Below are 12,763 nucleotides of genomic sequence, written 5' to 3'. Positions count from 1 at the left end.
CCCTTCGGGGGCCCCAGGACACAATCAAAGCTCCTCTCTTCACTCGCAGGGGGGTATTTACACGACTGAGCCAGGCAGAGGAACACTTCGATCATTTAGGTCCATTTGCATGCATCTTCCCCAAAAAAATGAAATAGACGACACTGAGATTTAGATACACTAAACTTTACTGTAACACATGGCAATACTGCAGTGTTTTGCAGTATCAATACTGTAATTATGCAATATGTAACTGCTTATATTTTAGGAATGAATTGCAGGATCGTCTTTTCATAAGCATATCAAATTAACACACACTGGTCTTTGCCAGACAGGTTATAGAAAGCTTAATAAAAAGTATCACAAAAATTATCATCCCAATTACTTCTGGTTTGCAATTATTTCAAAAAGAAATTCTTGCCTAGCACTCCCACACAGGCCTATGGCACATAAGATTGGAGGAGATGATTACTGCTGCACGTACTCTCCATTAGCACTTGAGGTGAAGAAAGAAAAGAGGGTGAAGGCAGCACTGAGGGCAAAAGAGGAATGCAGGGCGAACCGTTCTTTATTGAACAGAGCAACTTAAATAGCTAGCTTGGATACACAAGTGTCAATTTGATTAGCAAACCTACAGAATTGCATAGCAAATTGCTACGGGACACTGCTTTTTTTATGCCTTGCTCGACCAGCACACAAACGTACAACTATAGGCTAAAACTCTACTTCACATTACCATGTAACCAATACATATCCAAAATACAACAGTGCATTGTGGAACCACCGAAGTGCAAGCATATTCTCAGACTACTTTGTTCTTATTCACATTAAAGAAGCTGCAACTCTAAGCTACAGTATCGTGCACACTCCCCACCAATGACAATCACCCACCTCTGGAGCTCCTCTTTCTTGCGTTGCCTTTGTCTGAGGGCTGGGGGGCTTCAGCTGTTTGAGGACAAACTCTCTCTGAAACAGTCTTCTTGTTCACATCATTAACAGTCCCAGCATATTCCTGGAGATTAGGTTTGGAAAGCACCCTGTGAAAAGAGATGTTTGGATTCCAATTATACCTACTTGAAGGAATACTGTTCCAGCATTTTACAAAACAACTTGTCAGGAAAGCGAAATGATTTGCATGAAAACTATATCCTGCAGCACAGCGCGCTCCCCTATTGATTTATTAGTTGACTAGGCCCATGCAATTGTTGGCTGGCACTGGTGAGGAAGAACTCAATTCATTACAGAGCAGCACCAGAAATATCAAACATCCTAGTCACGAAATAGAGAATGATCAGGTGGTAACAAGTACAGCAAGCAGTAGACATGGCCTCATTGGGTGGGTGTAGGGTAGTTGTGTTTGATTGCAGATTACAAAGCCAGAATGTCTTTTGGGCGAATAGGCTGTCATTTAGTTTTGGATATACCACGTCATTAGACTTCTATTAAAGGTTGGCCATTTGGAATGACTGCATTTTAAAAGACACACTGCAGTCATTGTTTTGTGGCTCTTTTCTGGGCCACAAGGATGACCTAAAATGGCTGTCCAGCTGACACAGGCCAACGCTCACAACAGCCTTTGTGTGCATGACTGGTTTAAATTGTGGGTGGTTTTACAGAATTCCCAATCCACAAATGTGGGTGTGCCTGAGTGTTTGGAAGTTTGGCAGGGCACCACGAAATAGCTTGGTGTTAACATGTGAATGCAGCACAGGCAGAGCTAGAGACCATGAAGAGCATACCTGTCACTAGACAGAGCATGTGAAAACAGAGGGAAATGGAACTAAAAAAAAAAAAAAAAAAAAGAAAAAAGGACTGGGAAAAAAAAAACAGCTGAATTCGTTATAATATTAAACAGACTTTCAAGAGTACAGTGTAAAATATACTTTACTCTAGTAAATCAATAAAATTAAGTACAGAACACATAAAATAGCTGTTCCTTGAGAAGGCCAGACAATCCCATACGTGCTCGACGCGTTACAGGGACTAAACCCCTTCAAGAGCGAGTCATGCTGTAAAGCAAATACAAACGCATTTGTTATTCCTCCAAATGGTTCATCACAATGTGTGCACCATTTCAAAGTGCTACAACATAGTGTCTAATCAAACTCATATGACCACACAGTTGAAACAGTTTGAGCTGGCATATTCGTGAACCAACAACCTGTAACACTATGGTGGTCTCAAAGGAAAGGACCGTGCTAATCGTGTTAATAGATTGATCTGGTGGACCCTCACACATATGTAAAAAGGGTGGAAGGTCCCAACCAATAGTAAGCCCAAACGCCTACCTGGCCTGTATGTCCTAATGTATAAAAAAGTAGGAGCGCCTTTCAAAAATGCAGCTCTGCAAAAAGTATAACCCACATCAGAAATGTATTTAAAGAGGTGCATAATTAGCAGGCTGAAGTCAGAAGACTCTGTCCACTTACCCTACTAACTCGTATGTAGTAATTCAAGTAAATTCATCTGGTGCCGTCGGCATAAAGGCAACTAAGCCGTCCCCTTATGCTTCTCCACCTAGGAGTGATGGTGTGTAATCCAGAACTACTAGAAATCCATAACTATGTAAAAACCGAGTTGTGCACAAGAAATGTAAACAGCTGTATCTCCGTCACAGCACTCGACCAGGAGGAGTGGAATGGAATGTGACGGAAGTTCAGTAAAAAATTACCTGCTGATTTGAGTTACGAGCGGGTCGGCCCTGAACGATCCAACGGACAAAAAATCTAACACGCAAGATCGCCAAACCCCCATGTAACCCTATGGATATGAGGACACACGCTAAAAGACCAATATTGATGGGATCATCATCAAAGTGGCCAATGAGCTCAAAACCCTAGGCGTCCATTTGACCTCCACCCTTTCCCTCAAAAAGCAATTCAGTGCTACAGCCTCAGAAAAAGCATAAACCAATGGTTGATCAATGCCTGCAAACCTTATTTGTCTACCAGTAGCTGCCTCACGCTAGCCAGGGCACTTATTTTATCTAAACTGGACTATTGCAACACCCTATTTCTAAGCTCTACCGAACACAATCTGAACGGACTACAAGTTCTCCACAATTCGAACAGGTAGTGGCTATCCAAATTATGGATAGACACTGGCAACATCGGTCCTGCAAGAGACATTTTAGGCACCATGGATATGTACCAGACAGTACTAGCCACCACAGCTGGGCTCACACACAGACTGGTCCTTTGCTCGTGAAAGCAGTAGCTTTCACTGGGAAAGGGCATCCCATAAATGGTATTTCCTGACCTAAGAAGGCAGGAAGGCCAAGGAACAAGCGAAAAACCCAGTGCACTGTCACCTTAGGGTGCGAGCCATCTTTAGTAGTCATTTGCAGTAAATACAAAAGGGCACTAGTAAAACTTTACAAAAACAGTAGAAAAATCACTGCTCACACCAGCTCCTCTTAGGCATATAGTAAAATTATTACAAAATAGGTATGGGTGCCCCTCTTTACGAGATTGAACACGGCCAATTGACCTGTTCTTTGAGAAGTACCCACTCTATCGTCTGCAGCCACATTTTAGCCCACTGTACTTTTCACAGAAGAGAATATTGTAAAAGTAAGCAAAGGTGTGGCAGTAAGTGTGGTCTGCCTCAGAACTAACAGTATGCTGGAGGTGCATATTCCTTGCTGCACTCACAGCAGAAGGCAGCAAGTAGGTTCCCTTTAAAAATCAGGGATGCCGCGCCTCGGAAGTGCATCAGTAAGTATGGTCTGCCATAGTCCGCCAGTGGCCGCGAGACACTACTTCCCCAACTGCCAGATTTGCCTTAAGTACCAAGCCACCTAGCGTGAAACCTATGTCCAACTACTGGGGCCTGCAAATACAATCTAATTAGTAGCAACATGCTGCTGACGGCGGACAACACATGCTCAGGTTCATTGGAGACAAGTTCGGCTCCTGTTATTAGTAACTGTGAACATTCTGACAAGGCGGTATCAAACATCGGAACAGCCCTCTAGTCAAAACATACCAAAGAAGGGTCCAACTTAAAAATCTCAGAATTCCATCACCCCATTCCAAATTGCAACGCTGCCACACATGGCACACAAAACAGATTCAATTTTTAAGCAGGAGTCATTTCTGAGACGGTCTCAAAACCTTTATGATGATTCTATTACATTGCATCAAAAAGAGTCTGGAGTGACACCTAATGCATCTACACTACAATCTCGGGTGACTTTCAAACCAGTGGATTTGGAGTCTAGACAGAATCAAAGCAAACCACTTCAATTGTACCCAAGGGCAACCTTCTCACAATCTTCACCTAGTCCTCCAATCTATTGCTAAGGCTGTACAACAACAAAGGAGTCAGTTAAATTTAACCCCTCTGTGTTATCATCCAATACGTGGAAGCTGAAAGTACTTAACAAATGCGGCTGAACAAGACAAGACTGTGGGTCTTATAACCAAATTCAATTTGTAATCAACCGAAAGTAGTAAGAGCCTGGTTATATTGTTGAGCTCTCCTACCAACTGTTAACACCACCTGGACAGCGATGAGTCACTCAATCTTCTGAACTGGAGAATCAACAAGTCAGATATTGTTAGCATATACCGCTTTCCAACTGCCAACAAGGCAGAAAAAAAATAAAATTCATGAGAAAAAAAAAAAACCTAAAAATCTTAAGAATCCAAATCTTAACATGAAACATTCAACCAGGACGTTTCTAAAGGACTATCTTCAACGGATCATGTTGTTGATATAGACACACAACTTACTCCCATAGAGGGTAAGATTGGTCGGAATTCTTCTTCTATGGACATTAATAATAAGCATAACATTTACAAAATGTTTTGACAAATGGGGGATTCTGCTGACCTCCCTCTGGTTTAGCACCAGAGGTTTCACTAGACTGACCCGCTTTCCCATGGTATTTACCCCTTTTCTGTTTGTGGCCCTCTTTTGGATGGGAGGTTTTAGAATTTTCTTTGTCATCTTTCTTGTGCTGCTTCCCCTCTTCCTTTTTGTGAATGGCCCCAGAATCCTTGTGCGAAGCCCTGTTGGCAACCCACAAGGCAGCAGCCTCTGCTAACTTCTTGGAATCAATCTCTTTGGAGTCTCAGATCAGGAGAGCAGGCATCAAAAAAAGATTCCAACAAAAACAGATTTCTCATTCCTTGAAAAGTAGTTACTCTGTAACCCTTAACCCAACCATCTAGGTTTCTCAAACAATCACAGACCCAGGTACACCATGGTGCTTAATGTACATTTTCAGTGATTCCACAGATTTTAAAAGGTTATAAAAGGTAAAGCCTTATGGCATGGAAATTGAATGCCAGGATTGGAATCTTGATTGGGAACGATTGGAGGAAGTCTCTGAAAGAAGGAACTGGGATTCCCAGAGTCTCTTCCAATAGCCTCGCTCTGTTACAATTTAGGCCTGAATACAATAATGGTAAGCACAGACTGGAGGTTGTAGCAATTGTATTGGTTGATCAAGATTCCCCCCAGACTAACTCTTTATTTATAGATGTGAACCAAGAGGAAATAAGTTAGTCCAACGCCTTCATGAAGAAATTGATTCAGAAGGCAAACATTATTTTTACTATTATATCAAGAACGGTGGCGGATCCAATGACTGATCCCAATAGTATTAAGAAGGCAATAATGGAGACGAATTGGTCAACAGAAATAGATGCTAGGCGCTCATTGAGGCTCCACTGCAGCTTTTCAATTTTGGACAAACCTAGAGGGATGCTGCCGGCCTACTTGACAAAGTTCCTTGATCTTAGTGGGAGAAATGCTTTCCTACGATTTCAATTAAATCCATTACCAACTGGGGACATTTTCTCTAGTCGGACTATAGTGAAGGCTCCAGTGGAGTAGTTTCCCACATGCCAAGGTGAGATTAAACAATCATTGCAACATGTAATGATCGAGTGTCTAGGAACAAGAGAATTGATGTCTTCCTTTAGCTGCTTTGTACATCATCAGGAGTGCCTGCAGACCGAAGATTTCTAGTATAGATTGTCCTCAGGGCAAAATGACCTTTTTAAAAGTGTTGAAATTACTTGACCTGTATAAAGGTGTTATATCATATTGAATTAGAAACCCGGAGGACTGGTTAGAATCGCCGATTTAGTTTTTTTTTAAATATGGTTTGTACAATACGTTGTATTCAAGAAGGTGATCTATTTTGTACTATGTGAAAAGTGAAATGAAAGATTATTACAATAAGAATACAAAAAATAAGGTTTCAAATTAAGCCTGGCTAGAAGAAAAATTTGCCACAACCCCAGAAAATGTTAAGGAAAAATAAGTACAGGGGACTACCACATGGGATAAAATGTGGGCTGACAAAAAACACAAACACTATTTGTACATGATTGAGCACACCCTCCCCTTACAAACAGCAAACATTAAGCGAGGAGAGCTTTGGTGCTCGCTCGGCTGACTATTGCAATAGCCTCTACACAGGCTTCCCGATAGACCCTCGTCGCCAAACGAACATCTTATTCAGATTACAACTGCTAGATGGATTCCCTCATTGAGGAATGGGATCACATTTACTTTGGCTTCGGAATCCCTCAGCTGCTAGTGGACAGGCATATTGGTTACAAGCATGCTGCATTCTGGCCAAGATAACCTAACAAATGTATAAAATGAAGTGCTGCTCTTCTAGACACTTAAGACCTGAAAGCACTAAAACGCTTCCATTAGCGTCTTAGGGAAAAAGAACCCAGGACCCTCTGGGACCACTACAACTAGGACTAAAGGTGTATGCAAAATCAACCTTTGGTACAAGTCTGTACCACACAGTTTTTGGTAGAGAGCCAGGAATGTGAGCCGTTAGAGTGTCACACAGAGGTCTACAATTACTCAGACTGACACTTCTACTCAAGGTTTCTTGGTAAAACACTTAATTTATTACACAGTCAGAAAACATTCATTAAAGGATGCAATATCACACTAAAATATATTACAGTACTGATTACTAAGCAGTTGAGCTCCCTTGAAGTAGGAGCAAAATAGCAGTGAAGTAGGAGTAAAAAGGCATAAGTTAATAAAGCTAATATTACAGTGATTCTGAAACACGAGTTCACCAGAGGAGTTAGTTCAATGCAATAGGTAGGCCAAAGTCAATGGACTAGTCTTGTATAGGTAAAGACGGTTCTGGTTATTAAACGGTAAAGTAAACGGTAAACGGTATTAAACGGTAAAGTCTTTGCCAAAGTTCTCAGAAGTAGTTTGTACAAGAAAGGTTCATATGTACAAGAAAGGACAATACATGCATAAGCCCGTGTGGATCCTTCTCAGCCTTTCTTGCGGGGATATGGGTCCACGGAAGGCCCCTATTTGTATGGGTTCTGGATTGCCACCAGAGACTGGAGTAGGGTTGGGTTGGGTTTCAATGAGGTCTCAAGGGAAACCTTCTGGAAGGGCATCGTGGACTTTTTCCTCTCTGCCTTCCTTTCCTGGATACGAAAGTCTATCTGCATGGAAAGATCCATAAGGGCCTGGAATGAACTTGGACGAGCCACTCTGGCTAATTCGTCTTTTATCTCTTTGTTTAGCCCCCTTCGGAAAAGAGTAAAGCTTGCTTCTGAAGACCAATCCGCTTCCTTGGCCAATTGTTTGAATCGTGTGACATACGTAAGCATGTCCTGGGATCCTTGCAGAAAGTCAAGTAGACGTTCCTGGGCACTATAGACCTGTTCTGGGCGATCAAACATGGTCTTAAGGGCCTGTATGAATCCATCGTAATCATCCAGGAGGGCATCTCCAGAATTGACTAAAGGAGTAGCCCAAGTCAGTGCATTCCCGGAGAGGTGCCAGATTATAAAGCCCACCTTCGCCCTGGGAGTTGAAAAATAGTATGGCTTAAAGGTAAAGTGGACTAAACAAGAGTCAAGGAATCCACAAAGGGTTTTTGCAGACCCATCGTATTTGTCTACAATGCCACCCAGTAGCACGTTTTCCTTTGTGGCAGAATCGCGGGACAAAACTAGTTGTTGCGGCGTTTCCCACCTTTAAATTCTGCACCTCGGTTTATTCTTGCATGCCACGCATGAGATCCTGAACGGCCTGTTCCATGTTGGTTTCAACTTCAGTCGTTAGGCGTCTCAAACTGTCACGGAATTCCCCCTTCTCACCTGAGATCGCTCTTTGCAGGATTTCTTGGAGGAAGTCTTTGCGCACGGATCGGGTTCTGTACAAGCCCGCGCGAATATCCTCTGACTCCAGCATGCGTTCAGCGTTCCAGGATACTCGGATGCTCAGGACGTCCGGGAAGCGAGGAAGTGTACACGAAGGAGGTACACGAAATCCGGGAAACAAGGTAAGAGATGAGGGAGGAATGAATTGGGAAATTAGAGGGTCCGGGAACCAAGGACAGGAGAATAGTTCAGCGAACTACAGAGCACACGTCTAGTTACTACCAGCGATAGCGTTGAGACGCGTGGGGCCACGGGGCCGTTGTCTAATTGTAGAATGTGCTACGTCCGACGTGGAAGCTGGTGCAAGGCGTACCACGTTACACGGCCATGTTGGGAGTATCAAAGAGTGCAAGCCCTGTGTGACAAGGACCAGGAAGTCCAAAAGGGGTGCGTTATGTGGATCATGACACTTACGAGTTGATCGGTCCTAGCAACTCAAAGGAAGAAGTCGTCCTTGAAGGGGCTTCTCTGTCGAGGTGAACTTGGCGATTCGGATCAGCAGCAGGGCTTCAACAGGCAAACCAACGGTCTAGGAGTTGCAGCAGTCGTCCTCTTCTAGCTCGTCTTCTGTTCTTTTGTTCCAGTGGTCGACTCTGCCTTCGAAGCCAAGAGACTTGCCTTTTAAATAGTTTTACCCCATTCATTCTAGCCTAGCTGTCACTCACCCAGCAGGGTGGCTGTCCTTGCCGGACGGTCAGCCAGCCAATCACACCAGCGTGTATTGGGTATCCTAGGAGACTTAGAGCAGGGAGTTTCGGGCACCTCCCTCACATCCTGTCCACCGAAGACACTTTGGCGGCAGAGACGGTTTTCAGTCCTGAAGCTCGCCAAAGACGTAGAAACAAAGGGACCAAACCTGTTTTGGCACGCAGAGAAACTCTAGAAGGACCTTTCCAAAAAGAAACAGCAAAAAAAGAAGACCAGGACCTGTTTAAACAAAGGGGGCTCAGATGCCGTCTTGAAAAACATGGCTCCCGTCATTTTTAGCTATCAGTGTTCGCGGTCAGTAACAATCATGGTAGTTTGTTGTATAACCACTGCCACTAGCCATTTCAATAGGAAAGGTTAGCATTTAACTTCTACAAGAGTTTCTAGACATAGGGCATACTAGGTAACCCCTTCAGCACTCTATGAGAAGATAGTATGTGCTGGGTCTAGGAATTTAAAAAGACTAGTAAAGTCAATTTAACTTTACTTTCTCTGGGAAACAGTAGTTTATCCCCGAGAAGTTATTTAAACCTTGGGACAGCCTAGAAAGCTTCCCTGTGTCACTGCACTTAAGGTGCTGTGTAACACAAATGAAAAGATGATGCCTATGGAGCCGTCTAAAACTCCATAATCAAAACACAAGAGTAAAACACACATCAAAATACAAGAGTGGGGAAAAAAGGCGCTCACTCTCCAGGTAAAAAAATCTGGGCCTCAAAATCCAGCAAAGTTGCTGGGGGGTCTCTAAGGTGAAGGGAATTAGCACATTTATGAGAATTCTCCCCAACACCCTCCAACCACCTATTAGTACAAATGATGTGTTGAGGATAAGGAACCACAACAATCTTAACTTGTAGAATAGTTCTTGGTCATCTCACTTGCCCCATGTGCTGTGCTCCTGTTTACCTCCTATGTTGTACATATTCTGTTTTTGTAGGAAACACCTCACTGTCTGTACTTAGTAATTCATGCCAACCACTCTGTCTTAATTGTTGTGAAATGTTCCAAGGCAACGAATAATAAGACACAGGAGTAAAAAAGGTATTGTTGCATGCTACTAGCCAAGCATATAAAGTCTTTCCCCACATGCAGATAGCACACATTTTTTACTGGCCAAAACTCATTTAGCACTCGCTAGAGGGGGAGTGCAAATTTTGAGTCTGTCCCCATCGCTTTCCCCCTTACCTCTCCCTTTGGGGCGTCACAAAGCTACTACGCTCTTAGTTGGCACCTTACAAATAAAATACACCATTTGTGAAGTTTGGAGTCAGATGGTTATTTCAAGATAAGGGTTAGTGCCTTACAATTTGTTGGATAATACCCCATTGTGCATGGGCATTGCTACTAGCATGGATCAGTTCTCAATTTTACAGGGACATATGCTTCGCATTATTAAATCCATGTTGCTTGATTTATAAATAGGCAAAATACTTTATACATAGTTTCACTTACATTTGGGTAGTGGGCAAATCAGACATTCTCTCATCTGCCTCAGGGCGAACAGGTCTTGCAATCTGTTGACATGGAAAATAGTATTTTTTTAGTTGGAGACAAGTGTGCCACAATACAACAATGACTGCAATCGTTTATTACAATATTATTGCCCAAATGCAGAAAAAACACAGAAGAAAAAACACACGTAGACACAAAATTAAAACTTTTTAAAATGAAATGCAGTCATTGGCATCATATATGTGACTGAATACTCAAGTACTCCTGTTGCAGGCATTGCTATCATCAACTGTCTCTTTTCCAATTTGATCATGTACTCACACAACTGCCGTGTAGTGGCACCAGACACTAGTTAGCATTTGAAGCCCATTATCTCAGACCCCTTTCCAGGCTTAACCAGGTATTAATATGCCAAGCATAGAGCACAATATCTAGATATTGGCATTAGATGCCAAGTACACACATCATTTGCTATGGATAGCCCCCCACTTACCAAGATTTTCATTTTGTATGCAAGGGATTGCCATCAAATCACCCTTTCACTTTTAGGTACAAGCTGACTGGGCCATATAGGAAGGCAGAACTGCCTAGGACACCTTAATGCACAACTGAATCAGTGATATGTCATTGGCTTTGAACCCAGCCCTACCTGCCTGCTGAAAATTTAACTGTTTTCTCCAAAGGTCAAGCAAGTCACTACTTCTCCAGACGGCATATGGTCAAATCAAGTTTGTCTTGGGCAACATGGTTTCAACCTAGAATAACAGCTGATCAGGTTGTGCAGTCCCAATTAAAAGGCTTTATCTTCACTACCACTTAGTGTTCCTTAATGTCCGAACCAGAGCAGCTACATTTCGTCTCTGGAAAGTGCACAAATGAAATACCATTATAGCACATGTTTATGTGATGTTTTCATATCGAAATAGCCTTGTTCTGCATGCTGGCATCTCTTCACAGGACGGATGTCGTATGGAGGAAAGGGTGCGGGACGTAGGAGTATGCCGAATGACATACGTACAGAAACAAATCTGTTAAACTTAAGAAAACATTTTTCTTCTGCGCCCTGATGCCTGCAGGCTCCGGCATGATACAAACTGATAATTAAAATAAGTAAATAAACATCGGACAGCTTCACTGGTTTGTTAAGAACAGCTTCTCTCAGCAGCAATCTGCTAGGGTACTATCACCAAGGCATAAGCTAGGAAGGTCAAACTTTGACAGCAATTCTTCAGAGAACTGGGACATAGATCAGCCTCCGAGAAGACAATTTAAACCTTTGGCGTGGATTAAAGAGTTCTAGTCATAAACGGTCTCTCTTACTTTATTTGTAAGGTCTCGTCTACTTTGCTTCCAATTTGGCTTCACAACAAGACATGTAAATCATCCTAATTTCTGCATCACTTCAGAATCCAATCAATCAAATGAATCACCCGATCCTATACATCCGGCCAACAGATTGGCTGCATAGAGGCTTTGGGCACTGTTGTTCAAGACTTGCTCATCATGGGCAAATTACATATCTGGGGAATTATTTTGTTTCTGCCGGTATGTGCTATCTCCGACAGCATATAGGAGTATCTTCCATGTGTGCAATTTGCATCTGAAGTACCAAACTACCCCAAGCAAACACATTTGTGCCCAGACAGACATGTGTTTACATTTTCTATTCCAGCAGCCTCATACAGGGCCATTTTGAGTAGGATCCAGTCATTATGCTTGAAAGAGAACTTCGAATACAATTGGTTTTAATCAGATTCCCTTAGTCTGGTTCTTAGAAAGAGAACTGCTCTGAGGAGATGAGTTAGTGCAGCCCCATTGTGGAGAAGGGGGATCAGGAGCCTCTTTATCTGGTAGTATTAGAACAACTTTAGCTTGAGAAACATGATACCCACCTTATCTTCCCGTACAAAATGTGAAAACAACTAATACTAGATGAGCAATGGTCATTTGAATACAAAGAAAAACTGTCTCCTTTAACACAAGATTTAAGAATCTACGTTTTAAATGAACTCATCAGATGTATTATACACTGAAGCAGCTGCACAGGTATTACTCTGGGAGTAGCCATGAATATTAAAGAGGATATTGTGGGGGTGCAGCTTACCACCTGGCATAGCTAAGTCTTTTGGACTGAGGACTATCATATAGTGAGCAAGATATTAACAGCACATTTCCCTTTCTCTGCTGAAAGGCCAATTGAAATTTTCAAAGCAGCTAGCGAATCCGGCATGTAGGCTAGCAGTCCTATTTGTGTTAGCAAAAAGATGTGTGGTAAAGATTCAGGGGGTTGAAGGGTGGAAGAGTTGGCAGGACCTATATTTAAAAAAATGGTTTAAAAATGTCACATTTTGCTATGACATTGAAGAACTTTACAAGGCTAATGTATCCTCAACATGTAGGCCCACAGACATATGGATGCAATATACAAAATGAATTAGTAACTAGAACTA

At 42.5% G+C, this 12,763-nt stretch overlaps 1 protein-coding gene across 1 annotated transcript in view; it reads right to left on the bottom strand.

The window, feature by feature from the left end:
• Window positions 1-12,763, bottom strand: part of SGO1 (shugoshin 1) — a 223,784-nt gene that overhangs the window by 145,489 nt on the left and 65,532 nt on the right. The window contains exons 5-6 of the mRNA XM_069648869.1: window positions 10,314-10,375; window positions 871-1,016 (exon numbers count right to left, since the gene is read on the bottom strand). Coding sequence (XP_069504970.1) covers window positions 871-1,016; window positions 10,314-10,375 — 208 coding nt within the window. The remainder of the gene's footprint in view (window positions 1-870; window positions 1,017-10,313; window positions 10,376-12,763) is intronic.

This window comes from Ambystoma mexicanum, chromosome 2q (assembly GCF_040938575.1).
Source record: "Ambystoma mexicanum isolate Mex_15411 chromosome 2q, UKY_AmexF1_1, whole genome shotgun sequence".
In the NCBI taxonomy this organism is placed as follows: Eukaryota; Metazoa; Chordata; class Amphibia; order Caudata; family Ambystomatidae; genus Ambystoma; species Ambystoma mexicanum.
Note: the sequence above shows the minus strand (reverse complement) of the source record. Positions and strands in the feature narration are given on the sequence as shown.